At 49.0% G+C, this 21,622-nt stretch overlaps 1 protein-coding gene across 14 annotated transcripts in view; it reads left to right on the plus strand.

Moving 5' to 3' along the window:
• Positions 1-515: 515 nt before the first annotated feature.
• PMFBP1 (polyamine modulated factor 1 binding protein 1) overlaps positions 516-21,622 on the plus strand; it is a 360,702-nt gene continuing 339,595 nt past the window's right edge. For 13 of the 14 annotated variants that reach the window (XR_012664618.1, XM_048816955.2, XM_075118503.1 and 10 more), the window contains exons 1-2: positions 516-600; positions 3,168-3,313. Coding sequence is in view for 12 of the 14 variants with exons in the window: in XM_048816955.2 (XP_048672912.2) it covers positions 564-600; positions 3,168-3,313 (183 nt within the window). In the remaining 2 variants the exon portion in view is untranslated. Of the gene's footprint in view, positions 601-3,167; positions 3,314-21,622 lie in introns of those variants that run through there. The other variant, XM_075118508.1, reaches the window with a different exon arrangement.

A 21,622-nucleotide genomic window follows, 5' to 3' on the forward strand; every position in this document is an offset into this window, starting at 1 on the left:
CACCAGCAGGAGAGTGAATTTGTGTGGGGGGGGGTGGAGGGTGAGAAAACCTGGATTTGTGCTGGAAATGGCCCACCTGTTGATCACTTTAGATAAGCTATTACCAGCAGGACAGTGGGGTGGGAGGAGGTATTGTTTCATATTCTCTGTGTGTATATAAAGTCTGCTGCAGTTTCCACGGTATGCATCCGATGAAGTGAGCTGTAGCTCACGAAAGCTCATGCTCAAATAAATTGGTTAGTCTCTAAGGTGCCCCAAGTCCTCCTTTTCTTTTTGCGAATACAGACTAACACGGCTGTTCCTCTGAAACACTTCTATTGGGGGACCAATCTGTCCTTCCACGCTCCGCGCCGCCTGGGGGCCGGTCTGGGGCCGCGTCCCCCGCACGTCCGGCCGGACTCCGCGCCCCGCCCCCTGGAGCGTTGATTGGACAGAAGTCGCGGGGAGGGCGGGACGCGGTCAGGACGCATTGCGAATGGCAGAGCGCCTTGTCGGTCAAGGGCTGGGCGGGACGCGGGTCTGGCGGCCTCGTTCGAACCGCAGAGCCGGGGCCGGCGGGCAGCATGGCGCGGCTGCGTCGGCGCGCGGGGGTCGCCGCAGGTGAGGGGCAGCAGGGTAACGCCCGGGGGGAGGGGCCCGTGAGAGACGGGAGGGGGGGTAGCAGGGTAAGGCCTGGGGGGCCCGTGACACACGGGTAGGGCCCTGGGGGTCGGGGCCCGTGAGACCCGGGGGGGGGTCGGGGGTCGGGGCCCGTGAGACCCGGGGGGGGGGGGTCGGGGCCCGTGAGACCCGGGGGGGGGTCGGGTGTCGGGGCCCGTGAGACCCGGGGGGGGGTCGGGGCCCGTGAGACCCGGGGGGGGGGTCGGGGCCCGTGAGACCCGGGGGGGGGGGTCGGGGCCCGTGAGACCCGGGGGGGGGGGTCGGGGCCCGTGAGACCCGGGGGGGGTCGGGGCCCGTGAGACCCGGTCGGGGCCCGTGAGACCCGGGGGGGGGTCGGGGCCCGTGAGACCCGGGGGGGGGGGGTCGGGGCCCGTGAGACCCGGGGGGGGGGGGTCGGGGCCCGTGAGACCCGGGGGGGGGGGGTCGGGGCCCGTGAGACCCGGGGGGGGGGTCGGGGCCCGTGAGACCCGGGGGGGGGGTCGGGGCCCGTGAGACACGGGGGGGGGGTCGGGGTAGGGCCCTGGGGGTCGGGGCCTGTGCCGCAGGGGGTGGTGGTCAGAGTAATGCCCTGGGGGGAGGGACTTTTAATGGTGTGTGGGTATCACTCTGTGGAGGGGCCTGTGACACCAGGGAGGGGGCATTAGTGTAATGCCCTGGGTGGCTTTTCCACACTCTTAAGCAAAGTAGTGTAGACCAGGGCTAAGAGCCAGAACTACTTTAATGTGAATTTGCTACCTTTTAGTTCGTGGTATCAGGGCCTACCCAGGGCATTTACAGTGCAAAACGTTAGTGAAGTGATATTCAAACCTCAGTAGGGTTGCCAATTTTATATTTGCAGAAAACCGAACACCCCTGCCTTGCCCCTTCTCTGAGGCCACACCCCTGCTCACTCCATCCCCCCTCCCTCCGCCCTTGTTCACTTAGCTGCAGGGGTATGAGAGGGGGTGAGGGCTTTGGGGTGGGGCCAGAGATGAGAGGTTTGGGGTGCAGGAGGGGATTCCAGTTTGGGGCAGGTGGTTGGGGTGTGAGGGCTCTGGCTGGGGGTGTGGCTCTGGGCTGGGGCCAGGGATGAGAGGTTTGGGGTGTAGGAGGGGACTCTGGGCTGGGGCAAGGGGTTGGGGTGTGGGAGGGGGTACAAACTCTGGGCTGGGGGGGCAGAAATGAGGGGTGCAGGAGGGGGATTCAGGTTGGGGTGCAGGAGGGTATGGGCTGTGCCTGGGGTGTGGGCTCTGGGGTGTGGCTGGAGGTGAGGTTTTTGGGGTGCAGGAGAGGGCTCCGGTCTGGGGCGGGGGGTTAGGGTGTGGTAGGAGGTGAGTGCTCTGGCTGGGGGTGCAGGCTGTGGGGTGGGGCCAGGGGTGCAGGAGGGGACTCTGGGCTGAGGTAGGTGGTTAGGGTGTGAACTCTGGTTGGGGGTACGGGTTCTGGGGTGGGGCTGGAGATGAGGGGTTTGGGGTGCAGGACAGGGCTCCGGGCTGGGACAGGGAGTTGGAGTGCAGGTGGGTGTGAGGGCTCCAGCTGCGGGTGTGGGCTCTGGGGTGGGCCCACGGTTTGGGGTGCAGGAGGGGGCTCAGGGTTGGGGCAGGAGGTTGGGATGTGGGTGGGGTGCAGTCTCCAGGCAGCGCTTACCTCAGGCACCTCCCAGGAAGTAGTGACATCTCTCTCCGCCTCCCAGGTGGAGGTGTGACCACCGGGCTCTGCATGCTGCTCGAGCCTGCAGGCCAGGAACCATGGCCAATGGGAGCTGCTGAGTTGGTGCTGGGGGCTGCGGCAGCACCGTGCAGAGTCCTTGTGTTCTTCCCTCCATCTAGGAGCTAGAGGGAGATGCCAGCAGCTTCCCAGGAGTCTAGTGGGGCCAGGTAGGGAGCCTGGCTGTGCTGCCAATCAGACTTTCAATGGCTCAGTCAGTGGTGCTGACCAGCGCCCCCAGGGTCCCTTTTCGACCAGGTGTTCTGGTTGAAAACCAGACACCTGGCAATCCTAGACCTCAGTAATTCAGAAGCCAAATTAGGGATCAGCATTACCCAAAAGAGCCATGGTGGTGTGAATTAATTGGTTCATTTTATTTATATATATATAATATATGAAATTCTCACAGCAAAAATGGCTGACGAGGTATTCTACAATTGGTTAATAACATAGCAACAGCATCCTGATTGGTTAACAATTAAATCACACAGTGTTTTAATATCAGGTACTGCAAAGAGCTACAGGAGACACATTAAAGAGCCACTTGCGGCGTGTGAGCCTCAGTCTGAGCATCACTGCGTTAGTGCATGCTGCTACTCACACCCCCAGAGTCCAAACCGTGAGGCTAGGCATTCTAGCCACAAGTGATGTGGTGGATTCTGCATCACTTGTAGTATTTAATTGAGATATGCTGTAATGACCCAATCAAAAGCTATGCGCTGTGTTATACAGGCTGTGGGATTAGATGATCACGTTGGTCCTTACTGACCTTAAATATATTAACCTAATCTTATAGCTGTTTTACTTGCCCTTTCCTGCAGAAGTTGGTGATGAAAGGGAAGTAGATGGCCATGATCCCTGTTGCTCTTTTGAGATGAAGCAGCTCTTTGGAGAGTTCCATATGTTGTATCGGGAGCGCCTGCGCCAACTGGAAATCATGGATGATGCACAGGAGGAGGTTCTCAGAGTGAGTCTTTCCCAATGGAGCACCTGCTTGTCCTGTCGAGCAACCTTCAGGGCACATGGGGCTCATCCTAACTTTGTCTCTCCCAATTATACAAGGAGATAAGCGAATTGAGGAATCGCTTTGTCATTTTTGGGGGGTGGGGAGGTTTAGAAGCACCAGATGCTTTGCTGGTGGAGCTCAGCAGCAAGACGCCTTACTGCATTGGCTTGTGTCATGTGTTGCAATTGCCAGAGATTTGTAATGGGATGGGTATAAGAGAACAACAGTTCAAATTGTCATAATTTCTCTAGGACTTGAAACCAAATCCTAATGACTCTTGGATGTAAGCAGAGTACCTTAGTGTTGTCCTCTTGCAGCTACTTGCATTAATGTACTCCGCTTACGGGAGAATGAGGAGTTGGGGTGAAAGATACAATAAGGTGATTCTTCTTCAGTCTCTGTTTTCTCCCCAACTACATCTCCTGTTGTTGTCACACTCTCTGCTAACCCCATACATTGTGCTGACACTCTGCCTTCTGCTGTCCTTTGTGGCTGGTGAAAATCAGTGGGGATGTACTGGGTCCATTGTTGATTGTGGTTTCCCTATTTGGGGGGATGAAGGAGTTGTGGTCCTTGTGTTTTTTTAAGCTATTGTGAGGCCCATTCTCCAGAAAGCCAGATTGACAATCTCAAGAGTTGGTTAACTCTCACGTGCTGTTCCATTTTACATTATTGGAGAAAATTGTGGGTGAGCACTTCTCGCAATTTCTTGGTTCCTCAGGCTGCCTTGACCTTGGTCAATCTGGTTACAGAGATAGATATGGTTGTGTTATTGGCTGATCTCTTTCTACCAAGGAAGAAAATAAAGTGTCATTGTTCAAGGGATTTTCCTGACATATTTGTGGAGCTGCTCTTGAGTGACTCAAGCCTATCTTTCTGAGGGTATGTCTACACTACGGAATAAGGTCGAATTTATAGAAGTCGGTTTTTTAGAAATCGGTTTTATATATTCGAGTGTGTGTGTCCCCACAGAAAATGCTCTAAGTGCATTAAGTGCATTAACTCGGCGGAGGGCTTCCACAGTACCGAGGCTAGAGTCGACTTCCGGAGCGTTGCACTGTGGGTAGCTATCCCACAGTTCCCGCAGTCTCCGCTGCCCATTGGAATTCTGGGTTGAGATCCCAATGCCTGATGGGGCTAAAACATTGTCGCAGGTGGTTCTGGGTACATATCGTCAGGCCCCCGTTCCCTCCCTCCGTCCGTGAAAGCAAGGGCAGACAATCGTTTCGCGCCTTTTTTCCTGAGTTACCTGTGCAGACGCCATACCATGGCAAGCATGGAGCCCGCTCAGGTAACCGTCACCCTATGACTCCTGGGTGCTGGCAGACGCGGTACGGCATTGCTACACAGTAGCAGCAACCCCTTGCCTTGTGGCAGCAGACGGTACAGTACGACTGGCAGCCGTCATCGTCATGTCCGAGGTGCTCCTGGCCACGTCGGCTGGGAGCGCCTGGACAGACATGGGCGCAGGGACTAAATTTGGAATGACTTGACCAGGTCATTCTCTTTAGTCCTGCAGTCAGTCCTATTGAACCGTCTTATGGTGAGCAGGCAGGCGATACGGATTGCTAGCAGTTGTACTGTACCATCTTCTGCCAGGCAGGCAAGAGATGAGGATGGCTAGCAGTCGTACTGTACCATCTTCTGCCAGGCAGGCAAGAGATGAGGATGGCTAGCAGTCCTTCTGCACCATCTGCTGCCAGCCAAAGATGTAAAAGATAGATGGAGTGGATCAAAACAAGAAATAGACCAGATTTGTTTTGTATTCATTTGCTTCTCCCCCTCCCCCGTCGAGGGGACTCATTCTTCTAGGTCACACTGCAGTCACTCACAGAGAAGGTGCAGTGAGGTAAATCTAGCCATGTATCAATCAGAGGCCAGGCTAACCTTCTTGTTCCAATAAGAACGATAACTTAGGTGCACCATTTCCTATTGGAACCCTCCGTGAAGTCCTGCCTGAAATACTCCTTGATGTAAAGACACCCCCTTCGTTGATTTTTAGCTCCCTGAAGCCAACCCTGTAAGCCGTGTCGTCAGTCGCCCCTCCCTCCGTCAGAGCAACGGCAGACAACCGTTCCGCGCCTTTTTTCTGTGCGGACGCCATACCAAGGCAAGCATGGAGGCTGCTCAGCTCACTTTGGCAATTAAGAGCACATTAAACATCACACGCATTATCCAGCAGCATATGCAGCACCAGAACCTGGCAAAACGATACCGGGCGAGGAGGCGACGTCAGCGCGGTCACGTGAGTGATCAGGACATGGACACAGATTTCTCTGAAAGCATGGGCCCTGCCAATGCATGCATCATGGTGCTAATGGGGCAGGTTCATGCTGTGGAACGCCGATTCTGGGATCGGGAAACAAGCACAGACTGGTGGGACCGCATAGTGTTGCAGGTCTGGGACGATTCCCAGTGGCTGCGAAATTTTCGCATGCGTAAGGGCACTTTCATGGAACTTTGTGACTTGCTTTCCCCTGCCCTGAAGCGCATGAATACCAAGATGAGAGCAGCCCTCACAGTTGAGAAGCGAGTGGCGATAGCCCTGTGGAAGCTTGCAACGCCAGACAGCTACCGGTCAGTTGGGAATCAATTTGGAGTGGGCAAATCTACTGTGGGGGCTGCTGTGATGCAAGTAGCCCACGCAATCAAAGATCTGCTGATATCAAGGATAGTGACCCTGGGAAATGTGCAGGTCATAGTGGATGGCTTTGCTGCAATGGGATTCCCTAACTGTGGTGGGGCTATAGACGGAACCCATATCCCTATCTTGGCACCGGAACACCAAGCCGCCGAGTACATAAACCGCAAGGGGTACTTTTCGATAGTGCTGCAAGCTCTGGTGGATCACAAGGGCCAACATCAACGTGGGATGGCTGGGAAAGGTACATGACGCTCGCATCTTCAGGAACTCTGGTCTGTTTCAAAAGCTGCAGGAAGGGACTTTATTCCCAGACCAGAAAATAACTGTTGGGGATGTTGAAATGCCTATATGTATCCTTGGGGACCCAGCCTACCCCTTAATGCCATGGCTCATGAAGCCGTACACAGGCAGCCTGGACAGTAGTCAGGAGCTGTTCAACTACAGGCTGAGCAAGTGCAGAATGGTGGTAGAATGTGCATTTGGACGTTTAAAGGCGCGCTGGCGCAGTTTACTGACTCGCTTAGACCTCAGCGAAACCAATATTCCCACTGTTATTACTGCTTGCTGTGTGCTCCCCAATATCTGTGAGAGTAAGGGGGAGATGTTTATGGCGGGGTGGGAGGTTGAGGCAAATCGCCTGGCTGCTGGTTACGCGCAGCCAGACACCAGGGCGGTTAGAAGAGCACAGGAGGGCGCGGTACGCATCAGAGAAGCTTTGAAAACCAGTTTCATGACTGGCCAGGCTACGGTGTGACAGTTCTGTTTGTTTCTCCTTGATGAAACCCCCCGCCCCTTGGTTCACTCTACTTCCCTGTAAGCTAACCACCCGCCCCTCCTCCCGTCAATCACCGCTTGCAGAGGCAATAAAGTCATTGTTGCTTCACGTTCATGCATTCTTTATTCATTCATCACACAAATAGGGGGATGACTACCAAGGTAGCCCAGGAGGGGGGGTGGAGGAGGGAAGGAAAATGCCACACAGCACTTTAAGCACAGCACTTTAAAAGTTTACAACTTTAAAATTTACTGAATGACAGCCTTCTTTTTTTTGGGCAATCCTCTGTGGTGGGGTGGCTGGTTGGCCGGAGGCCCCCCCACCGCGTTCTTGGGCGTCTGGGTGTGGAGGCTATGGAACTTGGGCAGGAGGGCGGTTGGTTACTCAGGGGCTGCAGTGGCAGTCTGTGCTCCAGCTGCCTTTGCTGCAGCTGAACCATGCACTGGAGCATACTGGTTTGGTCCGCCAGCAGCCTCAGCATTGAATCCTGTCTCCTCTCATCACGCTGCCGCCACATTTGAGCTTCAGCCCTCTCTTCAGCCCGCCACTTACTCTCTTCAGCCCGCCACCTCTCCTCCCGGTCATTTTGTGCTTTCCTGCACTTTGACATTATTTGCCTCCACGCATTCGTCTGTGCTCTGTCAGTGTGGGAGGACAGCATGAGCTCGGAGAATATTTCATCGCGAGTGCGTTTTTTTTCTTTCTAAGCTTCACTAGCCTCTGGGAAGGAGAAGATCCTGTGATCATTGAAACACATGCAGCTGGTGGAGAAAAAAAAGGGACAGCGGTATTTAAAAAGACACATTTTATAAAACAGTGGCTACACTCTTTCAGGGTAATCCTTGCTGTTAACATTACATACATAGCACATGTGCTTTCGTTACAAGGTTGCATTTTGCCTCCCCCCACTGCGTGGCTACCCCCTCAACCCTCCCCCCTCCCTGTGGCTAACAGCGGGGAACATTTCTGTTTAGCCACAGGCAAACAGCCCAGCAGGAATGGGCTCCTCTGAGTGTCCCCTGAAGAAAAGCACTCTATTTCAACCAGGTGACCATGAATTATATCTCACTCTCCTGAGGATAACACAGAGAGATAAAGAACGGATGTTGTTTGAATGCCAGCAAACATACACTGCAATGCTTTGTTCTACAATGATTCCCGAGTACGTGTTACTGGCCTGGAGTGGTAAAGTGTCCTACCATTAAGGACACAATAAGGCTGCCCTCCCCAGAAACCTTTTGCAAAGGCTTTAGGAGTACATCTAGGAGAACCGTGAATGCCAGGGCAAAGTAATCCTTTCACATGCTTGCTTTTAAACCATGTATAGTATTTTAAAAGGTACACTCACTAGAGGTCCCTTCTCCGCCTACTGGTCCAGGAGGCAGCCTTGGGTGGGTTTGGGGGGTACTGGCTCTAGGTCCAGAGTGAGAAACAGTTCCTGGCTGTCGGGAAAACCGGTTTCTCCGCTTGCTTGCTGTGAGCTATCTACAACCTCCTCCTCCTCATCATCTTCTTTGTCCCCAAAACCTGCTTCCGTATTGCCTCCATCTCCATTGAAGGAGTCAAACAACACGGCTGGGGTAGTGGTGGCTGAACCCCCTAAAATGGCATGCAGCTCATCATAGAAGCAGCATGTCTGGGGCTCTGACCTGGAGCGGCCGTTCGCCTCTCTGGTTTTCTGGTAGGCTTGCCTCAGCTCCTTCAGTTTCACGCGGCACTGCTTCGGGTCCCTGTTATGGCCTCTGACCTTCATGCCCTGGCAGATTTTGACAAAGGTTTTGGCATTTCGAAAACTGGAACGGAGTTCTGATAGCACGGATTCCTCTCCCCAAACAGCGATCAGATCCCGTACCTCCCGTTCGGTCCATGCTGGAGCTCTTTTGTGATTCTGGGACTCCATCATGGTCACCTGTGCTGATGAGCTCTGCATGGTCACCTGCAGCTTGCCACGCTGGCCAAACAGGAAATGAGATTTAAAAGTTCGTGGTTCTTTTCCTGTCTACCTGGCCAGTGCATCTGAGTTGAGAGTGCTGTCCAGAGCGGTCACAATGGAGCACTCTGGGATAGCTCCCGGAGGGCAATACCATCGAATTGTATCCACAGTACCCCAAATTCGAGCCGGCAAGGCCGATTTAAGCGCTAATCCACTTGTCAGGGGTGGAGTAAGGAAATCGATTTTAAGAGCCCTTTAAGTCGAAATAAAGGGCTTCATTGTGTGGACGGGTGCAGGTTTACATCGATTTAACGCTGCTAAATTCGACCTAAAGTCCTAGTGTAGACCAGGGCTGAGAGAGTCCAAATGGCAGTTGTAGCAATTGTTGCTCTGCTTCAGGATCCCTTTCCTATACACTAGGGATTGAACTTGGATCCTAGTCCAAAACTCCTTTTATTTTAAAAAGGGATATTAGCAGTTGCCATTTATTTTATGCAATAATTAAATGGGATAACCGCTAATCAGGCAAGGCCAGGCTGATCCCTTACAGAGGCATATTTGACAGTTACCATTTATTCTGTGCAATAGTTCAATGGGGTAACTGCCAGTGTACTTCTAAAATAATAGATTGAGTTTTACCATAACCTGATCCTGCAAACCTTTCTCTACCCATGGTGCTTGCTGGTGGGCATAGTCCTACTGAAGTGGTTGGGACTGCGCTCAGTAAGTACTCTGCAGAGTAGAGCGTTTGCATGATTTTATGCTAAGTGAATAAACACCAGTGTACTTTGTTAATTTATTTTGTTGGTTGTAGCTGAGATTTATAACACTGTGTAGTGTGCTTACAAATGTTCTATAGTTCAGTTTGTAAAAGTAATGAATTCTCAGTAATACAAGACTTCTTTGGAGTGCTCTGCTATTAAATCTTTACTGAGATGTAGAAAGCCTTTGCCAGTTCTTGTATAGATTAGCAGGGTTATTTTGTTCTAATTCTAAAGGGCAGCAATATAAGGAAAAAGACAAGCTACTGAACTTTAGTATTAAAGTTTATTCTTTACTTGAACTGCTTTATTTTGCAAAAACTTAAGATTCTTAGACATAACAAAATCCAGTACAATAAGCTCCATTACAGAATGTTAAGGCTTTATGGTTAAGTGCTCCAAAATCAGAAAAGCCAAAATTAAGTTTTCATATTGCTCTTAAGTCTGCTTGCTGGTACATAAGAATAGTTACAATGCAATTGTATATTTAAAAATTGTATAATATTTCTAGAAATATTTTTAAAGGCTACAAATTAGCTAGAATTTCCAATTCTAGATAATGGATGCTCAATTATGCCCCCAGCCTCTGTTCTCCATCCCATATGGGGATCTCTCTCACAGGAAAGTGCTGAGAAACAAGGTGGTTTTTCTCTCTCAGCTGGGAACAACTGAGATGGTTTCTCACTGGCACAGAGGAGGGTTTCTGTTTCTGTTAATTCCTTATTCCCATATTGAATCTTCCAAAGAATATTCAAATTCTGTGAGTGAATTTTGTCCATGTAGTCAAATAGATGGGTTGTGTGTACCAGCACTGTTGAACTTCAAGAAACTTCTAGAAAGCACTGCCTCTTGTGGCCACATGAGCATCCTCTCATGGCACTAATTGTGTGTAGCTGAGGCCATGAAAGGGCCATGAAGTCCCAAATATCTCAGTTCATTGCTTTCTGTCACTAGCTGTATGTATGAGGACATTCTCTCACTGCTTTGAGAATTTATTTGGGGATTTTTACCCAAATTTTCTATATTAGTTTGTTAGAAACTAAACTTCCCACATGTTTGGAAAGCACCTTGAACATAGCGAGTGTCACAGTTCTAGTCAGGTGCCCCCTTCCAGCTGTCCCACTCAATTGCTGTGTGGGGAATCCAAGTCTCTGGGTCCCTGGATCTCTGGGTGTGTTAAGTGTCTGCAGCCTGAATGGAGCCCAGCCCCTGGCCCAATCTTGGGGCCCTGCTCCCTATGTGCACTTTCTAGGTGCAGCTCTGAAGTCTAATGCTCCCTTCTGAGAGCTGGAATGCACTGTCCAGCCTCTCTGGGTGCAGTGCTAACCCTTCAGATTCCCCCATACTCAAACATATTGTTTCCTAGATTTCCACCCCAATGGTGTGACGCCTCTGGTTTCAGTATACTTCTCTCTGGAGGCACACAGTAGTTGTAAAGCAGTTTACACAGTTTACTCAAACACTTTGCCCAGAGTCTAACCTTGCTCTTTTACTTAAGCATGAACGAGTACAGATCATATACAACAGTAAGCCTTGCATGCATTTCCCTGCCTTAGTTTCCTTGCCTCTCCTGGGCATTATATGGGCTGGGTCAGAGTCCTTTGGGTTGTCCAAAGTGCTTCTGCTTCAGTGCATTGTTTGTAGGCTGGAACATGGAGCCTTCGTCCCCCTAGATCAGTTTACTTGCTTTGCACTTGACCAGTCTCTCCCCTTCCTTCTTCCTTGCCCCCCTCTGGTCCTGTGGTGCCTAGCTATTTAACCCACTCTGGATTTCCTTTGTTTTGTCTTTTGGGTGATTTTTCCACTGCTCTCCTCCCCTAGTGTGGTGAAATAGCTGAAATTTAAGAGGGAGAACAGGTGTCTTTCAGTAGAAATTGCTTTTGATTTGGCCTAGTTATGAGCATGTGAAAGTTGTATTCATGTATATACAATAGTCTTGTTTGTTTAATGATAGTGTTTTTGTATTCATGTGTGTACAATAGTCTTAGTTGTTTAAAAGTATATCGTTAAACAAACATCTCCCAAAAGGAAATTAAGCTGTGTATGCATCTGAAGCTAAATTAGTGACATGGAGAAAAAAATAGTGAAACTGCATGTAGAGCCTTGCTTCCTTCATTGTTGGATTGTAGGAATAGTAACTCAGAAGATAGTAAGCAGTAAGGTGCTCAGAGAAGAGCATGTTGAGGACTCTTAATTTAAGACATTTTAATTTAAAGACAAACCATTTTTTTCTGAGATCATTCAGTGTTCATTTTCACTAATGTGTTCATGTAAGACTTGCGGATCAAAATTACTGTCCATTTTTACCTCACATTTTATCTTAATCTAAAATTTAAGTTATTAGAGTTCAACATTACAATCTAAGACTGAATACTGCCATTCCTGCACCTGAAGCTAGGTGGATTCAACAACACATTTCAGGAAACAGCACTGCAAACAACCTATTTCAGGAAAACACTTATTTTTGTGAGTGATTTAAATAGGGGTGTTGTCTGAAGTCACTCCTGAGTTTGGGATGCTCTAATAAGTCTCAGAGGAAGGGACAGAATTCGTGTCCTGCACAGATTTCTTTGCTTCTCTGCAGAAAAATGACTTTCTGCCAGGGAAGTAAAGGGAAGCCACAAGCGTGGTCACATGCCCCTCCCTAGCAGCGTGAGTATGTTGTTTCAGGCGCCCGGAGCACCTGGCGGAGAAGTAAATCACTGGGGAAGGCAGGACTGGGGATGCCCGGGGCACCCCCTGAAAGTCCCTGGCTCTGCATCCCTCCCCCACTTCCTGCCACCGTTGTGCCTCAGCTGCGGGGCAAGGGATCACTGTACGGGGAGCTGCTCTGCCCAACCCCTGTGTATCTGGACCCCCGCTGAACCCCTGCATCCAGATCCCCACCCCTGTACCCAGACCACCCCCCGCTAACCCCCCTGCACTCGAACCCCCACCCTGATGAGCCCCACCTTTATGCACCTGGGCCACCCCACTGAGCCCCAATCAGATGCACATGGACTCCCTGCTGAGTCACCCCGACCCCCCTTGGCTAAGTCCCATCCTGTCACACCCAGACCACCCCCTGCTGAGCCACAACCACCTTCACCTGGATCCCCCTGAAGAGTCCCATTGCCCCTGCACCAGGAACCCCCCAACAAGCCCCTGTGCATCTGGATCCCCCCACTGAACTACCCGTACCCAGAACCCTCTAAACCCACGCCTGCCTCCCCCCACTCTAAGCCCCTCCACACTTGGATCCTGCTGGGCTGAGCCTGCCTGCCTACACTTGATGTGCCTGGCATGGGACTGCTAACCCTGGTGAGTTGCTTCCTGCAACTCTTGAGAGAATTCTGCACCAAAAAATTAAAAATTCTGTGCCAAAGAAATAAAAATTCTGTGCACAATATTTTAACATCTGCAGAATTTTGCAGAATTTTATTTGTCAATAAATAAATGTGGAGGCTCCAGCAGCCCAGTGGGGATCACAGGTGACTGGCTGCATGGAGGTGGGAGATCCATCCTGCAGCCCTCCCCCGGGACGTGGACCTCTGGGGCAGGCTGGGCCCTTGTGCTCTGTCAGGGTTGGGTGCAGCCTCCCTGCTGAGTCCTTGTCTCGAGGTGGGGGGGAGCCCTGCAGGGTGATCTTCCACCGCCATGCAGCCAGTCATTTGTGCTCCCCACTGCCATGCTGGAGCCTCCGCATTTATTTATTGACAAAATTTGCAGAATTTTATAATATTGTGCATAGAATTTTAATTTTTTTGACACAGAAATCCTTCAGGGGTAATAATAAAGGTACTGGTTGTGACCAGTGCAATCTGGGGTTTATTAAAAGCCTTATTTTGATCTCCCCACCTCCTCTAATTTTGTGGGTAATATTACTAGGCATGAGTTTGGGGTAGCCACATCTTTATTCCATATCACACTGACATTGTGTGTATGAGTTTATGTATACTGAAATTAAAATACATAACAAGGAATAGGTCTTCAGCACTGGAGTGGGTCACTGTGTAGTTATGCTGTTTATTCCTTGAGTTCAAAGCGGAGGCCATCATTCCATTACAAATCCTCATATGCAGGGGGTAAAAAGTTAGCTCCCGACTAAATCTTTGTCAGTTTTGAAGAGTCTGCAAGGCATTTAAATTTTTGAAGTTTGAGCACTCCAGCTTTGTGATTTGATACTTTCTACTTGGATAACTTGAACAGTAGTTATTACATTTTGCTGCATTGTTTACTGCACATGATATAGATCAGTTTTTAAAATGAGCTGCAATTTACTGCACAGCCGCTGGGTTGACACAAAAAGCTGTAATCTAGTAAATCATATGTTTCTGAAATTAGAACATGCATTTGAATATGTATTTATTCTTTTGACTGCAACAACTGTGACAGAGCAACTGTGAACTCTCTGGTAAATAATAACCAGAAAAACAATCCCTATTAAACAGGTAGTTCATATTGCTTACTTGAGAGAGGAGTTATTTTCACCTTACAGTACCTTCCGCAAAATATTTTTTCCTCATTTTACTGTTAGAAATCCTGCTTAAAAAATAACAGATGCACCAAACAGCAATTATATTGTTATGGACAGGATCAGCTACTTGAATATGTTTCTTAGCTATAGCTGGTTTAGGTCACTGCTCTTCTAATCTTGACTTGGTTTTGGTCTTCATTATTAGTTGACCTGGGCAGGTCATGCTATTTGGGGATGACTTCATAACTCTGTACTAACTTGCAGGATGGAGTTAGTACAGTTAGTACATAACTCGCTACCCCTTCCTGCTTCTCCATGTGGGCACCTGCTACAGCCCCGTAAAAGTTCCAGAGTGCATTTGTATGTCAAAGTACGCTCTGGAACTTCTAGTGTGTGGCAGCAGGTTTCATGTGGTGAGTTAGTGCATGGCGTGCTTAGATTCACATTCTGGCTTTCACTGAACTAATTTGCTGTGTAAACAAGCCCATAGTCATGATTGAATGTGCTCTAGCTTATGATTTTATAACCTTTGATATCGCCCTTCTTTTTGTTTCTAGTCAGAATCTTATTTTACATTTGCATTTTGTTAGCTTCTTTAATATTATTACTTTTTAACAAGGAATTGTTTTTCCTCTTTGTTTTAATAACTCTGACTTAGGCATGGTCTAGCCAATTTGTCCACATAAGAAGTAGCTGAGGGGATGATCCAATATTATCTATGAATATTTCAGAGAAAGAAACGTGTAAAGTTCTTGTACTGCACTCTTTCCTCAGCCATCATCTTTTACTAAACCCCATAAATAACCCACTACCTCACCATGAAATCTATCAAAGATGGGATGACAGAATCCTTTGCCTTTCCTATTGGTATTTTTAACTGAAGCAAGGATTTGAAGTGGTGCTGAACACTTTTCAGGAGTTGACGCTTGCCTTTCATTCAAGCAGAGTAAATGCAATCACCAATATTGCTTAGAATCTCTGAAGAGTTGGTGCACTTGAAGAGATTCACATTATCTGTAGAATGGTTGAGACTTGGGATAGAATCAGATTGTTAGAAAGCAGGAGGCAGGTGGTGGTGGTCGGGGACTCTCCCCTCGGGGGACTGAGTTATCTATCTGCTGCCCCGACCGGGGAAACCTGGAAAGTCTGCTGCTTGCCAGAAGCTAGGATTCATGATGTGATGGAGAGACTGCCGAGACTCATCAAGCCCTTGGATCGCTACCCCTTCCTGCTTCTCCATGTGGGCACCAATGATACTGCCAAGAATGACCTTGAGCGGATCACTGCAGACTACGTGGCTCTGGGAAGAAGAACCTCAAACTCCTTTATCCAAGTGGTGGTCTCGTCCATCCTCCCTGTGGAAGGAAAAGGCCTGGGTAGAGACCATTGAATCGTGGAAGTCAACGAATGGCTACACAGGTGGTGTCAGAGAAAAGGCTTTGGATTCTTTGACCATGGGATGGTGTTCCAAGAAGGAGGAGTGCTAGGCAGAGACGGGCTCCACCTAACTGAAGAGAGGGAAGAGCATCTTCGCAAGCAGGCTGGCTAACCTAGTGAGGAGGGCTTTAAACTAGGTTCACCGGGGGAAGGAGACCAAAGCCCTGAGGGAAGTGGGATACCGGGAGGAAGCACAATCAGGAGCATGCAAGGGGAGGGCTCCTGCCTCATACTGAGAAAGAGGGACGATCAGCGAGTTATCTTAAGTGCCTATACACAAAGGCAAGAAGCCTGGGAAACAAGCAGGGAGAACTGGAAGTCCTGGCACAGTCAAGGAATTAGGATGTGATTGGAATAACAGACTTGGTGGATAACTCACATGACTGGAGTACTGTCATGGATGGATATAAACTGTTCAGGAAGGACAGGCAGGGCAGAAAAGGTGGGGGAGTTGCACTGTATGTAAGGGAGCAGTACGACTGCTCAGAGCTCAAGTATGAAACTGCAGAAAAACCTGAGTGTCTCTGGATTAAGTTTAGAAGTGTGAGCAACAAGGGTGATGTCATGGTGGGAGTCTGCTATAGACCACCGGACCAGGGGGATGAGATGGACGAGGCTTTCTTCCGGCAACTCACGGAAGTTATTAGATCACAGGCCCTGGTTCTCATGGGAGACTTCAATCACCCTGATATCTGCTGGGAGAGCAATACAGCGGTGCACAGACAATCCAGGAAGTTTTTGGAAAGTGTAGGGGACAATTTCCTGGTGCAAGTGCTGGAGGAACCAACTAGGGGCAGAGCTCTTCTTGACCTGCTGCTCAGAAACTGGGAAGAATTAGTAGGGGAAGCAAAAGTGGATGGGAACCTGGGAGGCAGTGACCATGAGATGGTCGAGTTCAGGATCCTGACACAAGGAAGAAAGGAGAGCAGCAGAATACGGACCCTGGACTTCAGAAAAGCCGACTTTGACTCCCTCAGGGAACTGGATGGGCAGGATCCCTGGGATAATAATGTGAGGGGGGAAAGGAGTCCAGGAGACCTGGATGTATTTTAAAGAATCCTTATTGAGGTGACAGGGACAAACCATCCTGATGTGTAGAAAGAATAGTAAATATGGCAGGCGACCAGCTTGGCTTAACGGTGAAATCCTTGCTGATCTTAAATACAAAAAAGAAGCTTCCAAGAAGTGGAAGATTGGACAAATGACCAGGGAAGAGTATAAAAATATTGCTCGGGCATGCAGGAGTGAAATCAGGAAGGCCATATCACACCTGGAGTTTCAGCTAGCAAGAGATGTTAAGAGTAACAAGAAGGGTTTCTTCAGGTATGTTGGCAACAAGAAGAAAGTCAAGGAAAGTGTGGGCCCCTTACTGAATGAGGGAGGCAACCTAGTGACAGAGGATGTGGAAAAAGCTAATGTACTCAATGCTTTTTTTGCCTCTGTCTTCACGAACAAGGTCAGCTCCCAGACCACTGCACTGGGCAGCACAGCATGGGGAGGAGGTGACCAACCCTCTGTGGAGAAAGAAGTAGTTTGGGACTATTTAGAAAAGCTGGACGAGCACAAGTCCATGGGGCCGGATGCGCTGCATCCGAGAGTGCTAAAGAAGTTGGCGGATGCGATTGAGGAGCCATTGGCCATTATCTTTGAAAACTCATGGCGATTGGGGGAAGTCCCGGACGACTGGAAAAAGGCTAACGTAGTGCCCATCTTTAAAAAACGGAAGAAGGAGGATCCTGGAAACTACAGGCCAGTCAGCCTCGCCTCACCTCAGTCCCTGGAAACATCATGGAGCAGGTCCTCAAGGAATCAATTCTGAAGCACTTAGAGGAGAGGAAAGTGATCAGGAACAGTCAGCATGGATTCACCAAGGGAAGGTCATGCCTGACTAATCTAATTGCCTTCTATGACGAGATAACTGACTCTGTGGATGAAGGGAAAGCAATGGACGTATTGTTCCTTGACTTTAGCAAAGTTTTTGAGACAGTCTCCGGCAGTATTCTTGCCACTAAGTTAAAGAAATATGGGCTGGATGAATGGACTATAAGGTGGATAGAAAGCTGACTAGATTGTCGGGTTCAGCGGGTAGTGATCAATGGCTCCACGTCTAGTTGGCAGCCGGTATCCAGTGGAGTGCCCCAAGGGTCAGTCCTGGGGCCAGTTTTGTTCAATATCTTCATAAATGATCTGGAGGATGGTGTGGATTGCACCCTAGGCAAGTTTGCAATTGACAGTAAACTGGGAGGAGAGGTAGATAGGCTGGAGGGTAGGGATAGGATAGAGAGGGCCCTAGACAAATTAGAGGATTGGGCCAAAAGAAATCTGATGAGGTTCAACAAGGACAAGTGCAGAGTCCTGCACTTAGGATGGAAGAATCCCATGCACCGCTACAGACTAGGGACCGAATGGCTAGGCAGCAGTTCTGCAGAAAAGGACCTAGGGGTTACAGTGGACGAGAAGCTGGATATGAGTCAACAGTGTACCCTTGTTGCCAAGAAGGCCAATGGCATTTTGGGATGTATAAGTAGGGGCATTGCCAGCAGATCGAGGGACGTGATCGTTCCCCTCTATTCGACATTGGTGAGGCCTCATCTGGAGTACTGTGTCCAGTTTTGGGCCCCACACTACAAGAAGGATGTGGAAAAATTGGAGAGAGTCCAGCGAAGGGCAACAAAAATGATTAGGGGACTGGAACACATGACTTATGAGGAGAGGCTGAGGGAACTGGGATTGTTTAGTCTGCGGAAGAGAAGAATGAGGGGGGATTTGATAGTTGCTTTCAACTACCTGAAAGGGGGTTCCAAAGAGGATGGCTCTAGACTGTTCTCAGTGGTAGCTGATGACAGAACAAGGAGTAATGGCCTCAAGTTGTAGTGGGGGTGGTTTAGGTTGGATATTAGGAAAAACTTTTTCACTAGGAGGTTGGTGAAACACTGGAATGCGTTACCTAGGGAGGTGGTGGAATCTCCTTCCTTAGATGTTTTTAAGGTCAGGCTTGACAAAGCCCTGGCTGGGATGATTTAGTTGGGGATTGGCCCTGCTTTGAGCAGGGGGTTGGACTAGATGACCTCCTGAGGTCCCTTTCAACCCTGATATTCTATGATTCTGTGATTGCTGGAAACTAAAAATAGAGAACAAAACTGTACAATTCATCCAACTTCTATTCCTCAGCCAATGCTGATTAAGAGAGAAGTCTGATTATTTCTGGGGAAAGCAGAGCACAGGTGGTTACATCTTTGATGGCAGAGTCCCATTTGGAAAGCCAGAATATTTTACTGTATTTAGAAAGAAGCATTTCTTGAGAATATTGGGTTTAGGTGTGGGTCCCTGTGAAAATAATTGTGGCTGGTGAAATGATAAGAAGTTTGGTTTAATCCTTGGATAATTTCACTTGTGGGTTTTAGGATGAAATAGAGCTGGGGGGAAAAAAATAGAAAGAAAAACTGAACCTTATTAGAAGTACAACAGCTGGTGACTCTATCTTGGCCAGTGTTCCCTTTTTTCCAGTAAGCTGTCTAGAGGTGTATAACCCTAATGGCTTGTTGTATGCCATTAAAAGGTATTGTACACTCATAAAAGAATGACATTTTGATCAATGCTGTTAAAAGAATTAGTGTCTTGACACAGAAAAGCTTTGCTGCTGCAAGTTTAAAAATATGCCTTTAAAAGCTTTTTATTGAATACCTTTGCATCCTTCAGAAATGTGCCATTTTGGTGTGAGGTTGCTCTGAAGTATTCCATGTTGTAACTTAAATGAAAATCTCCTGTTTACCATCAGAAAGGAACCAGGCTAGGCATGTGTAGTTACTTAACTACCATCCAGGGGACTAAAGAAAAAACACCTTAAACTATTGTATGTGGTCTAAAAATAAGAACTTTTTGTTTTAAAGAATACAGAATCATTTGAAAGCCATTTGTTTTTTGTTTGGCATTGATTTTTCCAGCACTGTTTGAGTGCCCCTTTGTGCTTGGAAGTCATGGATTTTACATCTACAAGTGGGGTACAATGTCTCCAGTGTGCTGGAGATTGGCCCACAGACGTGCTGTCCATACTCAGTGGAATTTGGTTGGGGGACTTTTGGTTGCTTCCTGTGCTGGTGAGGTTTTTTTTTTTTTTTTCCCCCTAATTGTATTTCCCTTTTGTATGATTTCAAGATCTTTTAACAAAGCACTGTTTACCCATGATTGCTGAAATGGAGCTGAATATGGCTTGATTCTTGCCTACACCTACCGCTCAACTTGCAACTATTGTTGACAACAGTTGTCGGGGTGGTTCAGTTTTGTAATGTAGGTTAGGCCTGAGGAATCCCATAAACGGATTTGGCAATATTATTAATATAATGACCAGAGATGACACATTCTGAGGCCAGGTTGTTAAGCTGTGTTAACCTTACTGGTTTTAAGCAAATATGTTTCAGCACATTCACACCAGCATGCTGGTGTGGTTTAAGAATTCTTGTATTTTTGCTCCATGTCTACCATAGAGCTATTCTAAACTGTTTTTGGTTGTGTGGTCCTCCTGGTGTCTATTCTACAGTTTTCAGCACAGCTCATAGAAGGAAGAAGAGATGGTCTTGTGGTTAAGACACTAGAGTGGGAATCAAGAGACCTGGGGTTTGATTCCTTAGCAGGGTCAAAGACTTTCTGTGTGACCTTGAGCATTTAATAATGTTTTTTAATCTTTCTCTGTATCTCAGTTTCTCCCACTATAAAATGGGGAAAACAATACTGCCCTATGTCATGGGGCGTTGTGAAAATAAGTTCATAAACATGTTTGAAGTACTAGCCTTTGTGCAATGGGAAGCTTGCACAAAACAAGGGGAGAGTCTGGTGTTTAGTAAGCTTTTAGTTATTATTTTTTTTTCTGTACCTGTAACATTCAGCCTCACGTAGTAGCAAATCTGCTCCTCTGCCTGCTCTTTTGTCTTCCTTCTCCATCCCTCATTCAGTTTCTCCCCTTCTTCCCTGTCTGTGTGTGCGCAAATGAGTGGTGTTGGGTCATGTCTGTGCCACAGCTTCTCCCCCATTGGCCCACTGTCTCCCCCCGTGGATAGGTGGAGTAGGTTGTATGGGTTTACGGGGTTTAGCTATCTGGACAAGCCTCACTCGAGTCCTTACCCTTCTGGGGATAACCAAACCATGCAAGGGAGCAAATAAACAAAATAGCCTTCCAGGATTCCTTAGGCTCCTTAGCCCTTTATCCTCTGGTGGTACAGAGCATAGCTGTGCCAGCCTAGCTGCAACCAATGCCAGAAAAGAATCAATAGATGGGGTGGGCAAACTTTTTGGCCCGACGGCCGCACAGTTGTTGCAAAACTATATGGAGGGCTGGGTAGGGAAGGCTGTGCCTCCCCAAACAGCCTGGCCCTCACCCCCTCCCACTTCCTGCCCCCCTCAGAACCCCCGAGCCATCCAACCTGCCCTGCTTCTTGTCCCCTAACTGCCCCCTCCTGGGACCCCCGGCCCCTAACCGCCCCCCCGGGACCCTGCCCCCTATCCAACCCCCCCTGCTCCCTGTACCCTGACCCCTATCCACGCCCAGGCCCCCTGACAGGCCCCCCCAAAATCCTTGCTTCCTGACGGGCCCCCCCAGGACCCCACCCCCTATCCAACCCCCCCTCCCTGTCTCCTGACCTTCCCCCCCCACCCCCAGACCTCCGCCCCATCCAATTGCCCCTGTCTGCCCCCCTGGACCTCCTGCCCCTTTTCCAACCCCCCATCCCCTTACCAGGCCACTCAGAGTGGCAGGACAGGCTTATTGGAAAGCCTGGGAAGTGGGTGTGTGCAAGCCGCACGGTGGCGTAGCTGCAGGGGAGGGGGAACAGCAGGGGAGGGAGCGGGGGCTAGCCTACCCTGCTGGGAGCTCAGGGGCCGGGCAGGATGGTCCTGCGGGCCATAGTTTGCCCGCCTCTGCAATAGATGGTGAACTGGACTTCATCCACTCTGCTCATTCTGTGTGTGCTTTTAAAATGAGATAAACTGACAAAAGCAATATTTCAGGAATGCAATTTGAAAGAAGAATGAATGAACTTGACAAAACTAAACCCAGACATGCTCAGGACACTGCTTTTTTCACAAAATCCCTACCATCCTAATGAAAGAAAATGAATCCTTGGGATACAGGCTAGGAAACATGGCAGACTAGTTAATAGCCTGCTGTGTGCAGCTAGTATGACTGTTAGTGCTGCTAAGAAGGTTCTATGGGGCAGGTTTCCCAAAGTGCTGGCTAAACAGGGTCTCTGTATTCTTTGGGCTACTGCTCCT

Source organism: Caretta caretta, chromosome 12, assembly GCF_965140235.1.
Source record: "Caretta caretta isolate rCarCar2 chromosome 12, rCarCar1.hap1, whole genome shotgun sequence".
NCBI classification, from domain to species: Eukaryota; Metazoa; Chordata; order Testudines; family Cheloniidae; genus Caretta; species Caretta caretta.